At 40.3% G+C, this 27435-nt stretch overlaps 1 protein-coding gene and 1 pseudogene across 2 annotated transcripts in view; one reads left to right on the top strand and one right to left on the bottom strand.

Moving 5' to 3' along the window:
• Nucleotides 1-5319: 5319 nt before the first annotated feature.
• Nucleotides 5320-27435, bottom strand: part of ENTPD7 (ectonucleoside triphosphate diphosphohydrolase 7) — a 44764-nt gene continuing 22648 nt past the window's right edge. The window contains exons 6-13 of one of the 2 annotated variants that reach the window (XM_036265676.1): nt 26720-26823; nt 24541-24597; nt 19437-19570; nt 15970-16136; nt 13282-13606; nt 9240-9325; nt 8235-8396; nt 5320-6445 (exon numbers count right to left, since the gene is read on the bottom strand). In XM_036265676.1, the coding sequence (XP_036121569.1) occupies nt 6214-6445; nt 8235-8396; nt 9240-9325; nt 13282-13606; nt 15970-16136; nt 19437-19570; nt 24541-24597; nt 26720-26823 (1267 nt within the window). In that variant the 3' untranslated portion in view covers nt 5320-6213. The remainder of the gene's footprint in view (nt 6446-8234; nt 8397-9239; nt 9326-13281; nt 13607-15969; nt 16137-19436; nt 19571-24540; nt 24598-26719; nt 26824-27435) is intronic. The other variant, XM_036265677.1, reaches the window with a different exon arrangement.
• On the top strand, nt 13897-15000 carry LOC118632629 (annotated as a pseudogene).

Here is a 27435-nt window from a genome sequence, read left to right on the forward strand (position 1 = left end):
TGTTTTTAAAACATCAAAGGAAATTAAAACACCTGCCTTTCTTAACCCAGAATATTTTTGTCTTTAACTTAACAGTGACAAATGCTGTCCATATGGCAAGGGTAACGATTAGCTACTGCCTTAAAGTCATGCTGGTTGCAAAGACCAAAACTGATGATCCTAGTAGGGTAATAAGTTTATCTGCAGCACTCCTTCCTTCTGGTCCTGGAGTGAATGGTGGTCACACGTCAGCATAGGTAACACACATACTCATGTTCCGGTATAAGGGAGAATGCCCCCCCTCTGCTCATTTTGCTCTACAATGATTTGACAGTATTTATCAGTGAGGATTTTAAGAACTGTTCAGCAAAATTATTTTTTGCCGAAGCATAGAAAAACATACAATCTTAGTAACCCCCATAAGTGATGCAATTCAGGCAGCCTTTGCTTTTTTAAAGCGAGAAGGGGAATGTCTGTTGTGGATAAGATAAAGATGCCTTTTAACATGCAGAGTCCATTGCTCAAGGCAGAAACAGTAAAGGAGACAAGACATATACTTCACGGTGTCGACTAAAAAGGAATTGTAGAATTAAAAGTTCAAACTCAACATAATGACAAATACCACAAATCAAAGTATTTAGGATCCTTGCTTGTAGAGCAAGACTTTGAAACTAATGAAAGGCAGAGCCTTCAGTACCAGTAATCTTCACGGCCAAACTCTGGCAGGTGCTCTGCAGGAGGGGCTGCTCAGGAAGGCACAGGGCTAGCTTACACCGGAGTGGAGTGGTAGTGAAGAAGGAGTGGCAGGTCACCAGAGGGTGGACCCATGGCTGCACTACTTGAAAAGAAAAGGTTCAGGAGCAGACATGTCTTCAGGCTGGCCTGAATCACACACACATGGCTATAAACATCCTGTGATTCAAATTATTTTCAACTTTGGGTTTTTTAAAAAAATGGCAAGCAGTGATTGAATACATTTTAAAAATAGAAAGCCCTTATAGTATGAGTAGTAATTCATCTTTACAAATAAAAGGATCTCTTTATTGCTCAGACTTCCAGAGAAACAAAATGGTCAACAGATACATTTCTCCTCTGTCCTGCCAATAAAAAGTACTGAGAAATAACAAATATTAGAGCAGAGGAAACACTTGGGCAATAATACAAGGGAATTCTATTAAAGTCATTTTTTAACAGAAATCCTCACAAGCTGGAGAGAGCATATGGCCCTAGTGGCAGGACTGAAACTAACATAACTGAAGAGACTACTTTGGGAGAATATGAAACATCCACTGCTGCTTCTTTCTACCTTGACTCTTAATCCCACGGAAGTTACATCATATAGCACAGCAAAAAGGGAAATTAGATACTAGTTCTGAAGTAGTTTGAAAAGAAGTTTAAAGATGGCAAAGAGAAATAGCCCTGTTTCTGTAAGGAAGTCTGGAAACTGCCCAAGAAATACTACCAAGTTCCTTAATGAGGTAGATCTAATAGGCGTTTATACCTTAAATAATTTAGATTGTAACCATCAAATGAATTGCTTGGATGCTATGCTTAAGAAAATTGTACAAAATTAAGCAAACTGTTTAAAAGACATCTAAAATTTAAAAGTATTAAATACAGAAGCTAGAATAGATGTAGTGAACACTTGGTACTGTTTCTAGCAAAGTATTCCTGTTCCTAAATAAGAGCAAAGCAACCACAAATGACTATCAGAAGCAGTTACAAAGATGGGGCATGGTTAGTTGCAGTCAGCTGTATTATAAAGAATGGATTCTTTTGAAATACACAATGTTGCAGGAAGATTTTGTCAATGAGCATTTCATGGTAGCTATCACTAGAACTACTAGTAGTAATAGCACATATTACTATTACTGTGGGACTCAGTTTCATCATAAAAACCAAGGAGTTAACCAGAAGACGTCTCAAATCCCTTTTTAAATGTCATGTTCTGAAATGTACATATGACGATGGCTATTGGATTCTCCATTCCCATTAGGGAATGTCAGGGGTAATGGATAAAGTATGAAATGATCATTGGCTCTTTAGAGTAGCCTGGTCTTCTTGACCAAAGACCAAAATCCCCTTCCTGAAACCTTATCATTTTTCTACCTTCTCTCCTGCCTTTACTGCCTGAGGCCAGTGGTTCTCCCTTTGGAACTAACCTCAGATCGTCTTGTCTAGCCACTCTGTTTTACAGATGAGAAATGAACCAGAGAGGGCAAGTCACTTGCCTGGAGTACCAAAGCTAGTTAATGACAAAGCCAGGACTAGAATCCAAGTCTGATGTTCTTTCCCCTAAATCATACCACCCACCTGTTTTTCACTCCTGACAAAAAGCAAAACACAAAACTATGAGAATAGGGATGGGGGCCTCTATTTAGGAAGCTCTTAGGCTGAGGAGGGGAGAGTCAAAATATTTTGCATGACATTAGAAGAACAAATACAAGGCTAGTGGAAAGTGATTAAAATTTCCTTGACCAAGGAAAATCAATATAAGGAGCTAAGGTACAGAGAGAAAGATTGTATAATTTCACTTAGAATTAACTGCAACTTAAGTGAATGTAATGCCATGTAATTGGATATTACACACATTTTCCTTATGTTCTAGTGACAAGAATTCAGAGAAAAGCAATGGTTGTGCCATCATAAGACTAATAAAGCATCATCCCTCTAAGCCACTGACTGATTCTGACATTTGTGACCTCAGTGATGATAAAACAATTCAGGTTCATTGTTGCTATTATCAGAAACAATGGTTTGTGGGATTCAAAGGAACCAATGGAATGTGAATTATACGAAACCATACTTATATTCACAGGAGAACCATTCAAAATGCAGAAATACAAAAAGAAAAGAAACCTTTTAAAATCTTTAGAAACTGAGGGCTAAAAGAGGGTTAAAGGCAAGACAGACCGACCATAAACAAGAATATTTCATTAAGAGAAAGCAATATATATAATTGCCTCTCAGCAAGGAATAAATGGCTTTTGTTTCTAGCTAACAAAATTTCATTTAAGATCATTGGGAGCAATGGGAGAAATACAGAGACCAATACTAAGAGCATCTATTCTGTTTTCCTAAGGGGTGTGATAAAAATTTGTCCTCATTTTTATAGTATGGAACTCTGAGAAGTTTTACTCACGGTAATAGAGACAAGCCTAGATCCAATTAAATAATATACAGGATATAGCACACTAAACAAAAATCAAAGAATAATTAAAATAAATTAAGAATATGAAATACATTTACAGTAAAATAAATGATAAACATAGGTATCCTGAGTTTCCCAACTGTAAAAAGAGCACAGTAATATCAATCAGCAAGGACATCCTAATGATTGAATAATATATATAAAATCTTTTTTTTTTTTTTTTTTTGGTATGTGCCCCTAGCGGGAACCGAACCCAGGACTCTCTGGTCTGCAAGCCAACGCTCCAACCGCTGAGCCAAACCGGCCAGGGCTATATAAAATTCTTAACAGAGTGTCAGGTACATAATAAGTGTTCAACAAATGCTAGTTATTATTATTATAACCAGGATGAAGAATAATTTCACAAGAGCTTTCAAATTGGACTAATCACCACCTCCTCACTGCTTCAACTTCATTTTAGGACACGAAAGGGATCACTGTTAGCTAACTATTAGGTAGTTTTTTACTAAATCACTGACTCGATCTCCAAGAAAATTATAAATAGTATTTGGAAACCAAGGCGAGGGAAAAAAGTTACCTGAGTAGGCAATGGCTAGCAAAAACATATTTTAACATTATTTATAGGCAGCATTCATAAGGCGAGGGCTCACTCACAGTGACAGAAAAATAAGAAGTCAAAGGAAATCAAGGCAATTTAGAAGTCTTAAAATGAATGGAAATTGCTGTAATATAAATCCTAAAAAAAAAAAATTTCCAAAGGAAACTATGACACTTTGCTAGACTCATTAGTACCTAATTTGGAGATAATTCAAGACTTGTGATCTTTTCATCTACCAACTGAGAGTCAGTATACTCTTTTCCTGTTTATTTCTAGGAAAATCTTGATTTCTTTCTCTGTTTTATGAAATATTTAATTTCCTTCTGCTCAATATAAAATTTATATTTTAAGAATTTCACTTCTGCCCTGGCCAGTTTGGCTCAGCGGTTAGAGCGTCGGCCTGTGGTCCGGAGAGACCCGGGTTCGGTTCCCGCTAAGGGCACGTACTTCGGTTGCAGTTTGTCCCCGGCCCTGGTTGGTCGTGTGGGTGGCAGCCACTCGATGTGTCCCTTCACGTCGATGTTTCTCACTCTCTCTCCCTTCCTCTCTCTCCCTCCCACTCTGTCTGTTTAAAAAATGGAAAAGTGTCCTCAGGTGAGGATTAAAAAAAAAAAAAAAAAAGAATTTCACTTCAGCCCTGGCCAGGTGGCTTAGTTAGCCGGAGAGCCATCTGTGCACCAGGGGGTTCCGGGATCCACTCTCAGTCCGAGCACATACCTAGGCTTCAGGCTCCATTCCCAGTCGGGGTGGGTGCGGGAGGTAGCTGTTCGACATCTCTCACATCGATCTCTCTCTCTCTCTCTCTCTCCCTTCCTCTCTCTTGGAATTGATAAAAGCAGATCAGGATTAGGGGGGAAAAAAAGAATTTAACTTTTTTTTTCTCCTTTAAGTCAGGGTCTGTCTCCCTTAGTCATTAATTTTGGAAATCAAAGATGACAAAAAAAAAAGAAAAGCTGCTTCAATTCTGAGAGCACATTCTGGGCAGGACATTCAAGGCTACATATAGGAAAGAACAAATATGAAGAAGATTCTGTGGGTGGAAGCTGATGAATGAGAAATCCTCATGCAATTTAAAGGCTAAATGTGGAGCAGGAGCAAAGCTCCCGAAGGGTCATGGAAGGGTCATGACAATGTGATGATTGTGGCTTTTCCTCTCTCTTCATTAACGGAAATGGTTTGTGACTGAGCAATCTCTTTACAAAAGTTCTGCAAGTTTCCAAGTGGCTTGTTAATGGATTTATCTATTTATCCCAAAGTATAGAATTTGCTTCTTTTCAGATATTCCAAGAGCCAAATTGATAAAATTTCTATTTCTCAGAAGAACATTAATAAGTAAGAGCTTGGATTTTATTGCCTTTTCCCAGTATCCTGGTATTGTTCTTTCCTTCTTTCAAAACAACCCAAATACATCCCTTCCCAAACTATATATTGATCTTTGCAGTGGAATAAAGGAACTCTTTTGAATCTTCCTGTATATGGACTCATAAAAATAGGCCAAGATACTTATAGAGTGGTGAACACACAATACAGTATACAGATAATGTATAATTGTACACCTGAAATCTATATAATTTTATTAACCAATGTCACCTCAATAAATTCAGTAAAAAATAAAATAACTTTTAAAATAGGCCTAGAGGACAGTGACCTGAAACCAAGCCCAGGTCTCCAATCCTCATCACAGTTTCTCCATCCTACAAGCATATTTAAGGCTCAAAAAGAAAAATTAATGCCCAAACAGCCTCTGAGGCACATAGACATGGAAGGTTTTTCTATCCTGGTCATACAGGACACCAGATACGATTCAGTCAAAATCTTCAATGGACCATTCATTTAGAAGGGGTTCTAACCCTTTGAAATCACATACTAACATCAGCAACACTATGTCAGGGACCTTGGACCACACTCATAATGGCTTCTTTGTCAAGAAAGCAAGGAATCTGTGTTATTTTGGTTGCCTGGAAATTCATATCTGTTCCACTGAACAGCGAATTATCTTGGATCCCTACTAGAGGTTGTGGATCTCCACATAAATGATATCTCTGTTACAGAGAAAGAAGGGGCTGCTGCACTTTCTAGAATGTCTTCGGCTTTGTATCAGATGTTCCAAGTTTGGTTTCAACGTGGCTCCCAGGGTGCCTAATACCAAACTTCATGCTTTAGCAAAAGGGGAGAAAAGTCTAGAACCTAGGAACACACCAGATCTCTTAGATAAAAGAGCAGGAGCTGCTTCAGTTGGACTAAGGTTGGTCACCTTTGTTAGCACCAATCTCTCATTATTTAGTTCTTCACAGACTAAATTACAGCTTCTCTCAGATAAGAGGACCTGGAGATTGAGAAGGAATTAAAGAAGATATAGTAAAAATTCCAAGGCCAAATATCCACAAGGTCAGGCAAAGCAGCATCTGAAGCCAGTACAAGACAGTGGTGGGATTCAATGAGCAGCAACTCGGGGGTACTCGAGCTCCATAGTCTTTGTGCAACCTCATGGCCCCACCTGTACCCCGATCATGGGCACCACCTCTTCAATCCACAGCAAGTTCAGTGGAGCTGAGGCTCGAGTTTGTCGATGGTGAATTCGGCGTAGCCGCAGAAGGTACAGGATAATGGCCAATAGCACCACCAGGATACAGGCGAGGAAGAGATAGTGGTTGTAGACAAAGGAGAGACGGAACCAGCTACTATGGGCCTGTCGGACACCTTCCTGCCGTAGATCCCTAGGGAACAGTTTGAAGGTGAAAAGAATGTTAGTTTCAGAGAGAAACCTTTATGCTGATTTTAAGGCCCAGTGACGTTAGCCCATTTGTTCCATCCATGCAAACATCTACAATACCAGCTCCATTGAGCAAGCAAAGCTGAATTGTGCCCCCAGCCCCAGGACTGCTGTGTGATTCTTTCTGTACCTTCCTTTCGAAGCCTAAAGAGGAAGCCTCACAGGCCTACACCCTCCCGGGGATAAAATCAGAAGCCAAAACAATGAACAGTAAGACAAGAAAGACTGGGCATCTATAACATTAGTCTTAACAGTGGCCCTTTAACTTTGCTCTATAGCAGTTTGTAAATATGGTGCTAATAAGAATAGGGTGGCCCTAAACCCAATCTAGAAATCAGAGTATTTCTCTTTTTATTTATTTTTATTTTTTATCCTCACTTGAGGACATTTTTGCATTTATCTTCAGGTAGAGCGGGAGGGAGAAGGGGAGGAAGAGAGAGAGAAACATCAATGTGAGAGAGCCACATTGAGTGGTCACCACCCACACGACCCCAACCAGGGCCGGGGATAAACCGCAACTGAGGTACGTGCCCTTAGCGGGAACTGAACCCGGGACTCTCTGGTCCACAGGCAGACACTCTAACCACTGAGCAAAACCGACCAGGGCTCTAAATCTTTCTAAAAAGTTGCTATGCTTTTTGAGGATTTAGGTTATGGCTAAAGAAAGCTATTACCTGATCAATTCTATTGTAATCTGGACAAATATTAAGAGACATGTAAAGCTAAGTATATAGTGGTCTGCCTGTCTAAAATAGAAGCCATTCTCTGGTGGTCCAGATACCAGATCGGTTTTTGTTTTGTTTGATCTGCAGTGTTTGTTTTTCAAATGTGACTCTCCAAACTGAAAGACTGCATATAACAAACACATGGACTCCTGGCTTCTCCTTCCACATGAGAACTGGCAAATGCTGGGACAGCATTTCTGCATGACAGTAGCCTTTGGGGAGGGCACACACTCTCCAGCTCCCCACATAAATGACTTCTATCACCTGCAAGGCTTCTGACAGTACTGAGTTCAGTAATACAGGCACCAAAAATAAGAATTCATTTTAGTTTTGAAATAATCTAGGGGAGCCCTGGCCAGTTTGGCTCAGCGGTTGGAGCGTCGGCCTGCAGACCAGAGAGTCCCAGGTTCGGTTCCCGCTAGGGGCACATACAAAAAAAAGAAAGAAAGAATCCAGGGGAAAGAATACCTAAAGATGATCCCAAAGAGCTTATGGTTCACAACAGCAAGACATCAGGCTACCATCATTTTATGAAATATCCCTCTAGGAGCATCTCACGACATTTGCTCAATTTGGGGCCCACCAAAAGCCTTCAAGGCAATGGTACCATCTCTAGAGTAGCAATACTCATTAGGAGAGATGGCCCTGTACAGACAGCCTACCCCAGTTCTCTAGTCAGATATGTTTTCCAGGGCAATTTAAGAATGACTTTTTAGTTTGTCAGTCAGTATCTTGGAAGTGGTTAGTGAGAACTCAATCCTAAAGATTGACTTGTGGTAGATCAACAAATATAACTGAACTTCTGAAATTGCAAAGCTGAGGAACAGACTCCAGACCCCCAATGTTCAACCTTCTTTCTGTTTCAACATGCCTGGTTAGTAAGAACAGTTCACCTGGTAGCAATAAAGGGAGTTTGTTTGTTTGTTTGTTTTAGGGGTATCACTTAAGAAACTTATTCTGAGGCACTAACTAACATCTTCTGAGCTCAAGATGCTTAGTTCACCCTACCTGAGTGGTAAGAATCGTGTTTTATACAGAATGGCTCCCAGCGTCCACTGAACCTCCCGGTCATATACCAGCTGGGCTGTTCGCAGGTTTGAGTAGTCATAGGGAAAGCGGAATCCTTCATGAAGGACTTGATACATCCAAGCCGACTTAAAACACTGATATCTGTGTGATAAAAAATAAGTAATTAAAAAAAATGTTTTTAAAAAGAAGAGGAAGAAAAAGAATTTCAATACTTTCCTTTGCATACTCCCACTGAATATCAATAGTCTGTCTCTCCTGGCTCACCTTCCTCACCTCTAGGGGGAGCCAAATTTGAGTCTACTTCATCATAACATTACCACAGCTATGAAGAACACCTTTATGCAGTAATACTAATATGGCTATGTTTTTCTTTTCTTTTTCTTTCTTTTCTTTAAGAGTTCTTATCTTCAGGGAACATGCTAAAATATCCACATATGTAATTATAAAGTCTGAGATTTGCTTCGACATGACCCAATTATGGTAAGGGAGTTGTGGGTGAAAATGAGATTGGCCAGGAGTTGATAACTGTTAGTAGAGAAGCTGGATGAAAGGTACAAAGATGTTCATTATACTATTTTTGTTTATGTATTTAAATTTTTTAACTAAAATCTTTATAAAATGGGAGGACTGATGAACCAAACTGACAAAATATTGATATTTGTTGAAGCTGAGTGATAGTTATATGAGGGCTTAAGTTAATTATTTCTACTTTTATTCATATTTGATATTTTAATAAAAAGTTTTTCTTAAAAACACCACCACTTTTTATTTCAAACCATCATTTTATGAAATGTAGAGAGAACTCTGGTTTCCTTTGGGTTCATTAAAATAGGCTATTTTGGCCCCTATTGCTCAGAAAAAATCTGATATAGTCAAATTATCCTTCAACATAAAATCCAATCTGTACTATTGCTTGCTCACTCTCCTTCATAACACTGTATCTCATTTTAAGGCCACATCTAAGGGGTAAAAGAAGTTACTTACTTGAGTCGATGCTCATCTGCATGTGATGAATAAAGGCCATTCTTGAATCTCTGAGTTAGTACTGACCAAGCCATACCACAGTAATCCTGCAACCACCACAGAGAAATGGTACAACATGAAATTGGGGGCAAACTGTATAACTTCCCCCATAGTCACAGCTGTTCCATTTCTAAAGTGGCCTGTGGGCTACTAGTTGACACAGGAGGTCAGAAATGGCATATTCATTCTCTGAACACTGTGCCAAGCCCTGTGCAATGCAATTCCCAGAACTGGGGCTACTGAGTAACTTGAGTGGGCTGAAACACTCCTCTTTATTCCTAGCACCTCCAAGTCCAGTACAAAGCCAGCCTGAGATGACTCCTAAGCTTCTTGGGCTTCAGAGAGAGGTACGGTTAGGACCAGTAATATCAACATCAGAATCCGAAGAGAGCCTCACTCTACTCTAAAGGACTGACCTGAGCAGGTACAGCAGATGGAACAGAATGGTCAAAAACCTGGCCCTGGCCTACCTCCATGTGGTAAGCCTCACCAAAGGAATCACCTTTTAGTTTGTTCAGTAAACTAACATTTCCTGAATGTCTACTATATTCCAGGTGCCAGAGATCCAGCAGTAAATACAACAGACAAAAATTTCTGTAGAATTTTCTTCATTTCTTAGAAGCTTACTTTCTAGTAGAGAGAGACAGATGATAACTAAATATACATGCACACATATACATAGTCAATGTGTTAAATGACATTAAGTGCTCACAGGAAAAATGAAGCAGGAAAGGGAAATAAGTAATATTGGGAAGGGCTGCAATTTTGGATAGGGTGGCCAGGGAAGGGATCACTGGGAAGATAACATAAGAATCAAAGTGAGACAGAATTCCAAAATGGCAGCAGAGTGAATGGAAGCCACACAGACCATCTCCCAGGACCAAACTGGGATTACAACTAAAATAAAGACAAATCAACGGGAAAAAGCAATAGAAAAGCAGCTTGGGAGGATCATATAACCAGGGACACTGACTCGATCCTGGTAGGATTGCGGAGGCGCGAGAGGGGGGCTGGGAGCCCACAGACAGCAGCAGCCTTAGCTGTGAGCAGCGCCCTTGGGTTAAACTCCCAAGCGGCTACACAGACACTAAAATAGCCACAGCCGGCAAGAGCATACAGTGGAGTAAGGACAGCCTCTTTAATAAATGGTGTTGGGAAAACTGGACAGCTACATGCAAAATAATGAAACTAGACCATCAACTTACACCATACACAAAAATAAACTCAAAATGGATAAAAGACTTAAATGTAACCCGTGAATCCATAAAAATTCTAGAAGAAAATGTAGGCAACAAAATTTCGGACATCATGCACAGCAGAATTTTCACTGATACATCACCTAAGGCAACAGAAACAAAGGAAAAAATGAACACATGGGACTACATCAAACTAAAAAGCTTCTGCACAGCAAAAGAAACAACCATCAAAATGGAAAGGCAACCCACTGTATGGGAGAACATCATTGCCAATGATGTATCAGATAAGGGATTAATTTCCAATATATAGAGAGTGCTCATACAACTCAACAAAAGGAAGACAAAACCCAATTAAAAAATGGGCATAGGAGCTGAATGGACACCTCTCCAAATAGGACATACAAAATGCCAAGAGACATATGAAGAAATGCTCAACATCACGAATCATCCGAGAGATGCAAATCAAAACAACAATGAGGTATCACCTCACACCTGTCAGAATGGCCGCCATCAACAAATCATCAAACAACAAGTGTTGGCGAGGGTGTGGAGAAAAGGGGACTCTAGTGCACTGCTGGTGGGAATGCAGACTGGTGCAGCCACTATGGAAAACAATATGGTGCTACCTCGAAAAATTAAAAATTGAACTTCCATTTGACCCAGTGATCCCACTTCTAAGAATATACCCTAAGAAGCCTGAAACACCAATCAGAAAGAATATATGTACCCCCATGTTCATAGCAGCACTATTTACAATAGCTAAGATCTGGAAACTGCCCAAGTGTCCATCAGTAGACAAATGGATAAAAAAGCAGTGGTACATATACACAATGGAGTACTATGCAGCTGTAAGAAAGAAATATCTCTCATCCTTTGAGACGACATGGAGGGACCTGGAAAGTATTATCCTAAGTATAACAAGCCAAGCAGAAAAAGACAAATACCATGTGATCTCACTTAATTGTGGAATATAATGAATATAACAGTCTGAAGAATAGAGTAGACCCAGAAACATGGAAGTAGGGTACAGACTGACAACCCTCAGAAGAGGGGATGGTGGGGGGAGGGAAGATATAAACCTCAGAACTTATATGCATGTACGTATAACCAATGGACATGGACAACAAAGCCAGGGATGGGGTGGGGGGGGGATGGGGAGGAGGGTGTCAATGGGGTAAAAAGGAGAAACATCTGTAACAAAAATATAATTAAAAAAAAAAAAAAAACTTGCACTAAAAAAAAAAAGGAATCAAAGTAAAAAAAAAAAAAGTAAGAGAATAAAACCATCTCTTTTACCTGGAAAAGAGAATATATTAAGCCACTACCAACTTGGGAAAGCAGTAACTCGAGCCCTTTGGTGTTCAAGTGAACAGGATTTGAAGAAGTTTTAATGAGAGAAAGAGTCAGGCCCCAGACAGTTAGGGAGCCCTGGATGCTGGGAAAGGAATATGAGGGGATCCCTGGAGGCTGGAGAGGAAAGAGCAAATGCAAACTAGGTTTTCCTCAATATTTTTAAAGGACTGCCTTTAGGGAAGAGAACAGCACACATACTGCAGATATTATTCTATTGGAAGTCTTCTACCAAGAGAACCCTAGAGAATTATAAGAAAGCAAGGAAAGAATAGAAAATATGGCAGAACAGATTCTTCCTGCAAGTTTCTCTGATAAAAGACACAGATCAGTCCTGGCCAGTTTGGCTCAGCGGTTAGAGCATTGGCCCGCAGACCAAAGAGTCTCGGGTTCGATTCGGGTCAAGGGCACGTACCTCGGTTGTGATTAGATCTCCAGACCTGGTTGGGATCATGCAGGAGGCAACCAATGAATGTCTCTCTCTCACATCGATGTTTCTGTCTGTCTGTTTCTCCCTCCCTCCCTCCCACTCTATCTGAAAATCAATGTAAAAATATCCTCGGGTGAGGATTAAAAAAAAAGACATAGATCAGAGAGCTATACACAAAAATTCAAAGTGATGAATCTAAATTAAAGCAGGAACCATAGAAAGCTAGTTGAACTTTCACCTGTCCAGGTTACTCATGATTTAAACCTATAAGATGCTTAAATCTTATATATGCTCAAAGTGAATTTAAATTTAAAGTATACTTCTGTATTTTAACAAACTATAGAAATGATCCCTGAAAGTATAGTCTTATACTTCTGTATTTTAAATTTAAAGAATACTTCCACTATCATCGCACATTTTCACATCTTTCTAATATTCTGAGTGACCCTATACCACTTCAACTTTTTTTTCTTTTTTTTTTTGGTGGTACGTGCCTCTAGCGGGAACCGAACCTGGGACTTTTGGTCCGCAGGCCAACGCTCAACTGCTGAGCCAAACTGGCCAGGGCACCACTTCAACTTTTTAATAGCTCAAAGCAAGAAAATGACAATGGACTTGTCCACCTGTGTGACATGATCTCCAAAAGCACATTACAACTGGGAACACTCAGTAAGGGAAAAAATACCTCAAGATGACACTACTTGGCCACAAATATGAAACAAGACTGTTAGTAAGTTGGAGGAAAAACTATTAGCTGCCACAACAATATTAGACCTGGGTGATACTTTGGGCGAGAGGACACCCTGGGAAGCTAAGCTTAATTAATTGAAGACAGCATAGCTTAGCGAGTTCCTTAACATTGCTAAATACTATACTTCCTCATCTGTAAAATGAGGGTTCACAGGGCTCCTGTAACGAGTCAAGTGAAACCATGCATGCAAAGCTCTTTGCACTGCATCTGGAGCAGAGTTAGGCATCCAATAAATACCCACTGGTGCATGCATCATCTTTCTTATTAATAATTTACCTGAGCAGCCTTGGCAAATGTTGGCCCGTGGTAGCGGCCACCGATGCGCAACACATCCTCCGTACAATAAAAAAACTCGGAGAAACCGTAGAACTCGCTGTTGTTGAAGTCAATCGGTGACTGGTAGATGCCATTCAGCGAGGCCTGGCTGGTGCTGGAGCGAGCCAGCAGGGGACTCAGCATTGCCCCACAAGTCGCCCAGTCTCCTTTTCCTCGGACATGCAGGACCTGGCTGCTCCTCTCCACCACATCTGTGAGTCCCACGGGCAGGCAAGGATCCAGAAATGGATTGTCAGGACTCAGACCTGTCTTCTGTCCCAGCAACCTAGCACAGCAACAAGAACAAAACACATCACTACTGTACTCAACCTACTCCAAGAAATGCCCAGTTGAAGAAACTTGGTCTAAGAATGTGCTTCACAGATACCTTTTAATGTTTTACATGACATCCCCAGAAACAAGGATGGGGTAGTACCATGTAGCTGAGCTACATGAACATTTAACTTAAGCAAATAAAATTTAGCAAAAAAAAAACAAACAAAACAAAACAAAACAGAAATAAATAAAAAGAGAGAAATATGGCAGTGATCAATTCTTTTTGACCTTTTAGTCCACATGTGCATTTCCCAGTGTAAAGTAAAGCTCTCCACCCGGTCTTCATTCCCACTTGCCTCTTAAAAGTGCAAAGATCTCACCCTGCTGAGTGTGGTTCTAATGTTTAAAATAACAACTGGGGCCTGGCCAGTGTGGCTCACTGGTTGAGCATTGACCCATGCACCAAGAGGTCGCCGGTTCAATTCCCAGTCAGGGCACATGCCCAGGTTGTGGGCCAAATCCCCAGTGGGGGGCATGCAGGAGGCGGCCAGTCAATGTTCTCTCTTATCGATGTTTCTATCTCTCTCTCCCTCTCCCTTCCTCTCTCTTTAAAATCAATAAAGAAATAAAAAAAAAATTAAAAATAAAATAACAACTGGGGGGAGGTGAAGAGGGAGGGCTGGCGAGTTTCCTGAGGAGAGGACCATGGCAGTGGTACTGTGTCCAGGGCTGGCAATAGTGAGGTGCACATGCCTGGCTCTGACTGGGGAGAGAAGGGGCAGGTTTGGGTCCCAGCACAGCGATCACACAGTTCTGGTTCCTTAAGTCTGTACTTGCCAAGCTACAGGATTCTCATTCCTGAAGAGATTAATATGCAGATCTTTCCGAATATGAACATGAAGTGGAAATCAATTAACTTTGCCAACGGCAGTTAACTGTGCATCAGTTCCTAAACAGATGGACACTGAAGGGCGGACTCCCTGGGATGGGGATGCACACACCAGCATGAAGACTGAAGGAGGGAAGGGGAATGAGGCCACAACAAAATGCTTGGACACACTGCACCTATTCTAAGGACGGGACACCAACTATAACAAAAACTTAGAAAATCATTTCAAGAAGAGAGAACCAGTAAGTTTGACACCTCAGGAAACACAGATTTCTCTAGCAGATTAGCAGCTACCCAAGATGAATAATCACTCTCTGAATTGGGTAACTTAGATATCTGGCAAGAAAATGTCAATGCGTGGGAAGACAGTGCAGCCTGGCAAGGTCTGAGGCAACAGAAACAGCAGATACAGAAAAAAGATACAGAAAAAACAGCAGAACAACAAAGGAAGAAATGGAAAAGGAAGCACATTGACTAAGAAGGAACAAAACAAAACTGGTGTGAAACTTTCATAATAATTGTTCAGATGTCATTGTGCCAGCAGGAGTGAACTGAGCTCCATACCCAAGCAACATTTGTATGGATTTAAGTATTTTCAGAATTCAAACACACTGCTTGGTTTCAATGCATTTATCAATTATCCAGGATAACAGTATTCTCCAAAAACTTCTTGAACTCTTACTTACAAAAACAGAAGAGACTTCTGAGACAATATTTTTTAACATGCTTCCAACATAAGATAATAGAGAGCTGTAGAGAACTGGGACATACCAGTACCTCTATAAATGGTTTCAAACTAGTGCTTCTAGCTAAACAAACGGGGTAAATAACTGTACAGTAGAAAGAACTGCCATCTATTATGCTTTCCTTCAATGTGCATAATGATAAAATAATTTTAAATGCTAAAAAAAAAACACCCCACAACTGTTTGTACGTTATGATCTAACTACTTTATCTGGTACTCAAATAAAAATAATCAGTGACCTGGTCTATGCTAGATGAAAAACTGGCGAGTCTAGAATTAACGAGAAAATAATTTAAAGGTTAATTTTGACTACACATTCTTTTTATCTTTTAAGCACACCATGGAACCTAACTCCTGCATAAAATCCAACTCCACTCTCATTCAACAAATATGTCTTGAGTACTTCCATGCAGAAGTTCCTGCTATAATGTACACTATACTGCACATTTAAAATTAACAATTTAATTAATCTCACTTAATCCCAGGAGGTCTGAAGTGAGACACAGCAAGAGGTCACCACAGTAAGCTGCTGTACTTTTTTATGAGTCCTATTAACAAAGATCAGAATGCACTCTCAACCACATCAAGTAATGGAAGGTCTCTACGAGGTGCTACCCCACTGGCAGGGCTGGTCAGGAAGGAGAAAGCAAGGATGTATCTTAGTAGAATATGAATATTTCTAATATCTGCAACCTGAAAATCTTTTATTTCAAAAGCACAGATCCCATGTCAGACGTACTTGTTTTTGTTAAGAGTTTCATTCAGCACAAGGTCTTCATAGCGCTGTCGAGCAAAGTTGCCCCCAAAACCCAGAAAGGTGGTGACATAAACCCTATACACATGTTCAGTGTGTTGCACATCACAACCCAGGTTGAATTCAGCCAGCAGGATCTTTGCAGCTTCTTCCTGTAATACAATGTAAAGACCAAAAAAAGGAAATTTTAGTTTAGGCTGATTTCTAGAAAACTATGACACTGGTAATACACCAGGCTTCATTTGTTGTAACTACTCTTTAAAATATCTGTAGCATTCTTTCATCCTCATAGCTTTATTTTAAAAAAAACATAAAAGGACAAGACTGGCCCTGGCTGGTTTTCTCAGTGGTTAGAGCGTTGGCCCACAGACCGGAGAGACCCGGGTTCAGCTCCCACTAAGGGCACGTGCCTTGGTTGCAGTTTGTCCCCAGCCCCGGTTGGGGTCATGTGGGTGGCAACCACTCAATGTGTCTCTCTTGCATTGATGTTTCTCTCTCTCTCTTCCTTCCTTTCTCCCTCCCACTCTATCTGAAGATAAATGCAAAAATGTCCTCAGGTGAGGATTAAAAAAAAAGACAAGACCGTACACAAAAGAACAAATCAGAGGCTAAATACCCAGTTAGAGGCTAAAACAATTTATAGTTATACAGAAGGTAGAATCATTACAAATGTTGTCATTTCCTTGCATGTACTTTTCTCATTTTCCAATTCTCCAAAATGGGAATGCATTATTTTTATAATTAGACAAAAAGTCCTTTGATAAAAATAAATGTAAGGAGTTTGGAAGATAATCATGAGACCTATTCCATAGCCTTTTCTAAAACTATTCAAGAAGTCCTGCCCTGGCCGGTTTGGCTCAGCGGTTAGAGCGTCGGCCTGCGGTCCTGAGAGACCCGGGTTTGGTTCCCGCTAAGGGCATGTACCTCGGTTGCAGTTTGTCCCCGGCCCTGGTCGGTTGTGCGGGTGGCAGCCACTCTATGTGTTCCTTTCACGTCGATGTTTCTCTCTCTCTCTCTCTGTTCCTCTCTCTCCCTCCCACTCTACCTGAACAAAAAATGGAAAAATGTCCTCGGGTGAGGATAAAAAAAAAGAAGTCCTAATGTTCCCTCTGACAGATTTGGAATTAGGAAAGTTCAATTCTATTGCACCTCCAATGAAAAGGGGATCGATCGATCTTTCTCTCTCTCTCTCTCTCTCTTTCTCTGACTGAGAATATGAAGTTTCTTTTGAGGGTGATGAAATTCTGGAATTCGACAGTGGTGGTTGCATAATTTTGAATCTGCACAATTTTGTGAATTGTACAAAAAAATACATTAGACATTTAAGATTATTTAAGTTTTCAAAAGTGCTATTGTGTTATGTTCCATTGTTCTTTCTTTTTTTATCAAGCACTAAGATCCATCTTTGAGATCCATTATATTGTTACATGTACAACAATTTGTTGTTTGTGAGTATATTTCTATGTGGTGATGAATTCTAAATCTTCACAGACACAAAAAAGGCATTTGTTTAAGATGTTAAGGCCCAGTGCCACCTGTCACTTATCCCTTCATATCAGAACCATGCCTTCATTTTATCTGTTGAATACATATTAACAAATATAAACTAAAATGTCTCACAACCTAGTTCCCAAAACCTCCACCCCTAGCACAGACTTCTTGGCAGATCACCAAACCCACATGTCCAAGTCTTGCGGGATATCTGTACACGTGTTCATCAGATATTTCAAACTCAACATACCCAAAATTTATATTCATTGGTTGTAGGACTTCAGCTAAAAACCAGAAAGATGTTCTCATCCAAACCACCCAGACATCCTGATTTGCTTAGCATCAACCCTAGCCCTTTCCCTGTGGTCTCAGTGACTGGGTTCCTCACCTTGTCAGTTAGTTCTCAGAGCTGGGTCCTCAGAATCATTGGCCATCCATCCCTGCCCGACCCACGCCACAACATTACATTGGTTTTTCACTCCTAAATATCCCAAGTCTGTCCCCTCCCTTCAATTTCCACTTACATTGTCTAGTTTAGCCCTTTATCACTTCTCACCCAAGGTTCTCTGACCTACGTTTCTTTCTCCTAACACCAAAATTACTTTCCTAAAAAACAGATTTACTGGATCACGCCACACAATTAACACAGTAACAAAATTCAGAGCTGGGAAGGACCGTCAGGGTTTATTTCATAGATGATGAACCTGAGACCCATATGAATGCCCTACTCATAAACCTTTACTGATTCCCCACTATCTGTAGATATAAAAGCCAAATCCCCTAGCATGGACCCCAAGACTCTTCATGGGTCAGTTGAAAATCCTAGAATGCAACAGGCTAATCACCATTCCCTGGACATTCTGGGCTCTTTGCTTATTCTGTGCCTTTGTGCGTTTTATTCCCTCCATGCAGATGGCTTTCCTTCAACCACCACCATGCAAAAACCTATCATTACCCAAGGCCCAGGTAAAGGCCTTACCTTTCATGAAGCTGGCATGACTCCCATTCAAGCCTTGCAAATGGAGATAACCCTGCCAATTCCCACATTGCCACAGCTTTGTTTAGACCAGTGGTTCTCAACAGGGTGATATTGTAATCCCAAGGGACATTTGGCAGTATATGGAGATATTTTTGACTGCCAAAACTGGGAGTTGGGGGTAGGGCTATTACTAGCATCTGGTAGAAGCCAGGGATGCTGCTAAACATCATATGATGCACAGGACAGCCCTCCACAACTAAAAATTATCCAGCCCGATATGGCAATAGTGCCAAGGACAAGAAACCCTGGTTTACATCAGATTACAGCACTGTCATGGTTTGCCTGTTATCACAGGCTGTCTCCACTGACAGAGTACAAGCTTCTGGGGTCTGTGTAACATCATTCCCTGCATGTAATAGCTGCTCACAAGTGTCTGTATATTTTTTTTAATCCTTTCTATGATAAAATTTCTCCCTCAAAGTTTTTACACTCTTTATATTCAGGTAAGGGATACTGTAAGAATAAAATCATTGGTAAGAAAAAAAGAATACTTTTTTTTTTTAATCCTCACCTGAGGACATTTCCCCATTTATCTTCAGTTAGATTGGGAGGGAGAAAGGGAAGGAGAGAGACAGAAACATCGATGAGAGAGAAACACATAGATTGGCTGCCTCCCTCACAACCCTGACCAGGGCCAGGGACCAAACCTCAACCATGTGCTCTGGGATTTATATGTATTATCATGTTTAATTCTCGGGCAACTCTAGGAGATAGGCAGTATAGTTATAACTGCTAAAATGTACTAAACATTTATTATATGCTTGGCAGTTTGTTTAGTGCTTTACACACATGGAAGTATAACTTTATGAAGTACATGCTATTACTCCTCCCTTTCTACATATGAGGAAACTAAGGCTCAGAGAGATAACACAAGCTAGCAAGTATCTGAACAAATAGCAACTTTTCCTAAAAGGTAAAATACCTGTTTTGGAGGAAGGACAGAGGTTGAGGTAGGAACTTCATAAGCAATTTGGAGAGAGGCTCCTCCCATATCCAGAATTCCTACTGTTCTTCTGCGCCCTGCTGCAAATTCCTGGGGAGCTTCAGCATCTGATTCTGAAATAAACAAGGGAACAGAAGGGGTCTAGCAATCTAAAACCAAAATTAAGTCAAAAAGGAAAAAAACAAACAAACCAGCAATCCCTCAAAAAACTGAAAGAAATTAATTTAACTGTATCAACTGTATATTACACAGAAAATAATTTCAAGTGACTTAACACATGATATTTTGATAATATATCCCTTGTAGAATGTCTCTTAATGACAAAAGAAACAAATAAACATCTTAAAGTACATTCTAGTAGTCTTATGGATAATATCATTGATATTATTTTAAAACCATTAAACATATATTATGGAATAAAACAAATATTTATGTTAATATCTTTAGGAACAAATATTCAGCACAAAAGAAAAGGGATAAAACTATAAAATTAGCCCTGCCAGTGTGGCTCAGTGGTTGAGCATCGACCCACGCACCAAGAGGTCACCAGTTCGATTCCTGGTCAGGGCACATGCCCAGGTTGTGGGCCCAATCCCCAGTGGGAGGCATGCAGGAGGCGGCCAATCAATGTTCTCTCTCATCGATGTTTCTATCTCTCTCTTTCCTTCTCCTTTCCTTTCTCTCAAAAATCAATATAGCAAAAAAAAAAAAAACCACTATAAAAAAGAAATTTAACAATAACCTTATAACCTTAAATATGAGTTGACGATATCATAATAAACTCATGATTTACTTTTCTCTTTCAAAAAATACATATTTCCTATATATTTCCTGAAAGCAGTGATAACCCAGGAGCAATAAGCACCCCTGGTATTTTGACTACAGCCTCTAAATATAATTTTCCACTAAAAGAAAACAGGGTTCCTTTTTTAAAAACTGGCTGATATCAGGTCTAGGATAAAAAAATAGAAGAGGGGCATGGAATACCCTGGTGTGCCAAACAGTACATGAAATATGGCTATTGAAATCATATGAAAAGGATACAAGAGTCTATCTAAAGGTGCTCTTATTCATCAATGATGGCAAAATTTGAGCATCAAAAAAAAATAGTGATGTGATGGACTGTAATGCATCAACTACATTAAAATTCACAAGTTCATCATAATAATATTGAAAAAAAAAACTCCAGCTGTTAAATGCAGAAGGAGCCCTGGCCGGTTTGGCTCAGCGGTTAGAGCTTTGGCCTGCGGTCCCGAGAGACCCGGATTTGGTTCCCAATAAGGGCATGTACCTCAGTTGCAGTTTGTCCCTGGTCCTGGTTGGGTCGTGTGGGTGGCAGCCACTTGATGTGTCCCTTTCACGTCGATGTTTCTCTCTCTCTCTCTCTTTTCCTCTGAACAAAAAAATGGAAAAATGTCCTCGGGTGAGGATAAAAAAAAAAAATGCAGAAGGAATGAAAGAATTAGCAAAATCATCATTTTGCAACTTCCAGTGAAAAAACAGATCTAAATAACTGATCACAGCAGCTACTAAACCATTATGTAAAAAGTGAATGGGGAATTTTTATAACAGAGTAGCTCAGACTGACAATACCTGAACCATGGATACCTGATCAGTCTTAACACGGCTTCAAGTGGGACAACCAGACTCCTGATGTAATGTAGTGAGAAACATTTAGCACCATCTATGCTTTATTCTTGTGTAAAGAATTGAACCTGAGTCTAATAAAGCTTATATATCTAATCTCTAGTTTATAAGGGGATGAGAAACGTGTTAAAGACCCCAAGAAGATGCAGTCAAACAAATTTAGAACATGGCAAATTCATTCTATCAAGCAACTAGTTATTATTATTATTATTATTATTATTATTATTATTATTTCTTCATTGATTTTAGAGAGGGAGGAAGGGAGGAGAGAGATGGAAACATCGATGAGCAAGAACATCGATTGGCCGCCTCCTGCATGCCCCCCACTGGGGATTGGACCCACAATCTCCGCATGTGCCCTGACCAGGAATCGAACTGGCAACCTCTTGGTGCATGGGTTGATACTCAACCACTGAGCCACACTAGCTGGGCTAGTTTGTTTGTTTTTTAATGAGTGATTTGAAAAAAAGAGATGGGAGAAAGGTTAACTGTTACAGATTAAAAGAGACGGCTCAATCAAAGTTTGTGATCCTTGTTCAGATTCTGATTTAAAGAAGACAGATACAAATAAATATTCTTGAGACAATCAGGGAAGTCTCTATTTGCATATTAGATGGATATTACATATTAGAAATTGTTAATTTTGTTAAATTTAAAAAATGGTATTGTGGATATATTTTTGTTTTGTTTTAGAAACTTATCTGTACATAAAGGTAAAATGATATATCTGGAGTTTGCTCTTAAAAATCCCACAGGAGCCCTGGCCGGTTTGCATCAGTGGTTAGAGCATCGGTGCACAGACCGAAGAGTCACGGGTTCGATTCTAGCCAAGGGCACGTACCTCAGTTGTGGTTTATCCCTGGCCCTGCTCGGGGTCGTGTGGGAGACGACCAGTCAATGTGTCTCTCTCACATCGAGGTTTCTCTCTCTCTCTCTTTCTCCCTCCCTCCCCTCCACTTTATTTAAAGATAAATGGAAAAAATATCCTCAGGTGAGGATTAAAAAAAAAATCCAGTAGGAAAACTCTTTCCAGCCAGTGCCAAACCATGGGCACCTCTTGGGACAACTGGCACAAGTGCTGCAGCACTGGGGCTAGAGAAAGCCCCACCACAAAAAGCAAAAATAAGAGCTGGGACATCCTGCTGCAGCAATAAGACTGGCCCCTGCTGCACTCACACAGTCCGCTTACACTGCAGTGGTTTTCAACCTTCCTAATGCTGCAGCCCTTTAATACAGTTCCTCATGTTGTGGTGACCCCCAAACATAAAATTATTTTCGTTGCTACTTCATAACTGTAATTTTGCTACTGTTATGAATCGCCATCAGAAATATGTGTTTTCCGATGGTCTTAGGCGATCCCTGTGAAAGGGTCGTTCAACTCCCAAAGGGGTCGTGACCCACAGGTTGAGAACTGCTGGCTTACAGGGAGGCAACAAGAAGTACTGTGCGCCCTGGCCGGTTTGGCTCTGCGGTTAGAGCATCAGCCTGTGGTCCAGAGAGACCCAGGTTCGGTTCCCACTAAGGGCGCATACCTCAGGTGCAGTTTGTCCCTGACCCTGGTGGTCGTGCGGGTGGCAGCCACTTGATGTGTCCCTTTCACGTCGATGTTTCTCTCTCTCTTCCTCTCTCTCCCTCCCACTCTATTTGAATAAAAAAATGGAGGAAGAATGTCCTCGGGTGAGGATTAAAACAAATAGAAGTACTGTGCCTGAGGTTGGACGTGGGCAACACCCTCTGGAGTTCGGAGTGTTGTGTGCGTAAAACAAGGAGTATTGATATTGTCTACAATGCATCTAAGGATGAACTGGTACACACCACGCCCGAGTAAAGAACTGCACTGATAGCACGTGGTACCGACAGTGGTGTTAGTCCCACTAAGTTCTGTCCTCCTGGGCTGCAAGAAGGGGGCCACGGTGACTCTTGAGGAAGAAACGACTTTAAACAAAAAATGATCAGAGAAAATTCAGAAGAAATATTTTGAAAGGAAAAAGAATGCCCAAATCAGCAGCATCAGAGAAGCAGTTCTGGCTGGGCGAGCTGCTTGCATGCCTCGCTTCCAGACCAGACCCCTGTGGCCGAGCAGACGGTCACGTGCTGCAGGGCACGGAGCTGCAGTTCTGAGGAAAATCAAGGTCCAGAAAGGCAGCCCTGGCTGAGTGCTTCAGATGTTTGGAGCATCATCCCATATATCAAAAGGTTGCCAGTTTGATTCCCCGTCAGGGCACATACCTACGTTGAGGGTTTAATCCCTAGTCAGGGCATGTAAGGGAGACAACCTATTGATGTTTCTTTCTGTCTCCCTTCCTTTCTCTCTAAAACCAATAAAAAACATCCTCAGGTGAGGATTTATTTATTTATTTATTTATTTATCCTCACTGGAGAACATTTTTGTATTTATCTTCAGATAGAGCAGGAGGGAGATGGAGGGAAGACAGAGAGAGAAACATCAATGTGAGAGAGACACATCGAGTAGCTGCCACCCACACGATCCCAACTGGGGCCAAGGACAAACTGCAACTGAGGTACGTGCCCTTAGTGGGAACTGAACCCAGGACTCTCTGGTCTGCAGGCCGATGCTCTAACCGCTGAGCCAAACCAGCCAGGGCTCAGGTTAGGATTTTAAAAAAGGCCCAGGAAGGCATATACATCCTCCTCCCTCCTATCTTAGCTCATGTAATAAAGGTGTTCATTGTTCTAAGCCTGGCCAGTTTGGCTCAGCAGTTAGAGCATTGGCCTGCGGACCAAAGGGTCTCAGGTTTGATTTCTGGTCAAGGGCACATGCCTGGGATGCAATTTCAATCCCTGATCCTGGTTGGGGTCATATGGGAGGCAATTAATTAATGTCTCTCTCTCTCATTGATGTTTCTCTCTCTCTCTCTACCCCCCACCTCTCTTCCACTCTACCAAAAAAAAAAATCAATGGAAAAATATCCTCATGTGAGGATTAACAAACAAACAAACAAAAAGGTGTTTATTGTTCTAAAAAGAAAATCCAACAGAAAAACAAACTTGTGTTATGTGGAGGGAATGTAGGTACTAAAAAAATGGCAAAATGTTAGTGTTGAGTCTGGGTAACAGATTCATAGAAGTTCATTTTATTATTTATTCTTGTGATAGTTTGAAACTTTCCACATTAAAAAGTTAAAAAGAAATAAAAGCAAATTACACTGGAAAATGAAGCAACTTAAGTTACTGGTTTTTTAAATTTGTTTTGCAACTTAAAGTTTTAAAAATAAAAACAACTCAAGCCCTGGCCGGTTTGGCTCAGTGGTTGGCACATCGGCCTGCGGACCAGAGAGTCCTGGGTTCGGCTTCCGCTAGGGGCACATACCAAAGAAAAAGAAAAAAACAACAACTCAACATCAGCATTTACATGCTACTGCTGGCTTAAACCTTCAGCCCTTAACTAAGAACTTCATAAAAAAACATTACTCACCATCCTCATGGTCGAATCTTCCCAAAACAAAGTTGATTCCAATCCATGCATAAACCCCTAAGAGGGAAATACAAAAGCCCTTGCTTAATTCTCTACTGCTACACCATGTAAACACCTCTCTCTCTGCAGGGCTGCTCTTACTCTGCTTTTCTTGGGGAAAAAAGTGCTAATAGTATTTTAGTCTACACTCTCAGTGCATGAATTTAAAATCTTTTATCTTGTGATGTTTTTCCTTTTAAAACGATTTGCATTTTCTAAATTTCCTACAATGAATAGGAATTACTGTTTAGAAACAAAGGTTAAACAAAGTAAATCTTGGAGTTCTGGTTCTGGACAAGATTGAGTCAGCCTCCCTACTGAATGCAACTCTGAAGTCTGGATGGAACGCAGGGGGCAGCTTTCTGAGAACTCTGAAAGTAAAAATTAGTATACACACAAGGACAGAGATCAGAATTTAAAGAACCACCAAACCAGCCATGAGCTTTCCATTTTTTCCCCTCTTATATCACCTGGCCTAGACTCAGAAGCAGCTTGACTGAAAGATGAAAGTATACACCAGGTGTGGAAAGAACTTTAAGCCCTTGCTTTCTGTTCCAAGGAGCATGAAAAGGAACTCCAAAGTTTAAGGAGAGGGAGGAAATCCATTGCTTTTTTTTTCTTTAGTCTGTTCTCTCCCAGGCAATCTTTTAGCAGCAGAGGTGAATGTTGGGCAGTTTCCTAAAACGCTGAGGAATGTGAATCCTTCTTTCTGACCAGAGGAGCTATAGCTTCAAGAGTTGCAGCAAATCTCTATTGCTTGTTTTCCCCTCTTCTGTCCTCCACTTGGCCCTGGATGCTGTCACAATAATGGGAATGCATGGCAGAGTGGACAAATGAAAACTTTAGCTTTCTGACTAGAGGACCATGAAAGTGAGCCCTGAGGAACCAGAAAGTGCTGTGGAGATCATGGAGAGGAGAAAATGAAGTGGTGTATGAATTCCCGGCCTCACCTCTAAGCTACACATGCATGGATCTGACTCTTAAACAATATATCTAAGGTTTTGAGAACTGAGGTCTAGGGACTAGACAACCAATTTGTATGGGCTATGCCCAGGTTCCAGATTGACCAACACCTGGCACACGCATGGGACAAATCCAATAGCAATGCAATGGCTTTGAAAATGAACCAATAGAATCATAGCCCATAGAAGGTCAGAACTTGAGGCCTGAACCAAACCAGGTCAACTGTCTGCTGAAACAAACAAACAAACAAACAAACAAACAAACAAACATCAATATTTTCCTATGATTGAAACAATAGAGTCTCATAATGTAATATTCAAAATTTCCAGAAAGAACTAAGAAAATCTCAACTCATAAGGAAAAAGATGGTCCAAAGATGCCAACCCTGATATGACAGAGATGTTAGAATTATCAGACAAAGATATTAAGGCAGCTACATAATCAAGAAGTAAAATCAGTCTTATAATGAATGGAAAGAGAGAAAGTATCAATGAAGAAACAGAACATAAAAAGAACCAAATCAAAGTTTTAAGGCTGAAAAATGCAATGTTGAAATTGAAAAAGGCAAATCTTTTCCCTTATGTAGACTGCAACTAGAAGGCATAAAAGATCTTTTTCAAGAAATGAAAATATAAATCATCATACAGGCCACATTTCATGAATTCAACTCTACCCCAAAACTACAAACCCAGTAGAGTAGGTTTTTAGGAAAGCATCAATACTGCATAACAAATGCAATAAAGGGAGAGCCAACAACAAAAAAAGTAACTCACCCTGATCAGTCCCAGAAATTAGTTTCCTCTAACTCTATTTAATAATTTGCTCTACACTTGAATTTGGCAAACTCAGTACAATCCCTAGATGTAGGTATGTTTTCAAAACTACAATTAGATAGCCAAAGATCCATTTGGAATAGCCATTAAATACTAATACATCCTTATAAATATAGTCCTTAGCACAAAGTTAAAAACAGATATAAATTTATGACTTCTAGAAGCAGCATTCTAAAGCAGATACCATATATAATATGCAAATAATCTAATAAACCAGATAGCAGAATCAAAAAATTGTCAGAAAAATAAAAATCAGATATATAAAGTAATCGTAAACACCCATTAGAGAGACTCTGTCATGGTTGGCTGGGAGGTGAAGCAGTATGCCCCTCAAGGCCCCGTACCTTCCTGCTTCCCAGAGATCACTTCTGCTTGAGACTGTGAAAAGAGGAAGTCAAACTCCAGTGGTAAATCTTTCACTAGATCAGCCAAGATAGCCAACTGCTTCCTGCAAGAGAGAACAAAATATCCAAAAGTTAATTGTTAAATTATCTTCTCACAAACAGCCTTAACTTGACCTTCTACTTAGCCTTGTTATGACCCCACTGTTCACCTACCCCATCCCTTAGCAAGCCCTACTTTTCTTTGGTACCTCCTTTGATTCCAAAGATTTAAACTGCCTCAAAAATATAGCCTGATACTTACAAGGCAATATAGTAATATTAGTACTTTTCCTTTATATAATGTTACAATTCAAACTGTTAAAAGATGAGACTATGCTTCTATGCCTCTCACAGGCTGCATAAGCCCACGGGAAGTTGAAGCAGTTTCACAATCAGTAAAATAGATGTAATTACATTATTCCTAACTACCATGAAAGAAGGCTGTTAAACTGAGGAACACAATCTCAGGAACAATGACTCACTTCACCCCAGGAAGCACTCTCAGGTCCACAGATTTTTACATAATCCTTTACATAAGCTTACAATAAACTTTTAAATCTCCTTTTCCATATTTCACAGTTGAATTTTTTTCTTTATAAAATCTTATCATTTAAAAATCCCAGATCAGGATCAAAACCCAAAGATCATAACAATTTGGGAATAACATCTGAAGCTTA

This window comes from Molossus molossus, unplaced genomic scaffold, assembly GCF_014108415.1.
Source record: "Molossus molossus isolate mMolMol1 unplaced genomic scaffold, mMolMol1.p scaffold_m16_p_17, whole genome shotgun sequence".
Lineage (NCBI taxonomy): Eukaryota > Metazoa > Chordata > Mammalia > Chiroptera > Molossidae > Molossus > Molossus molossus.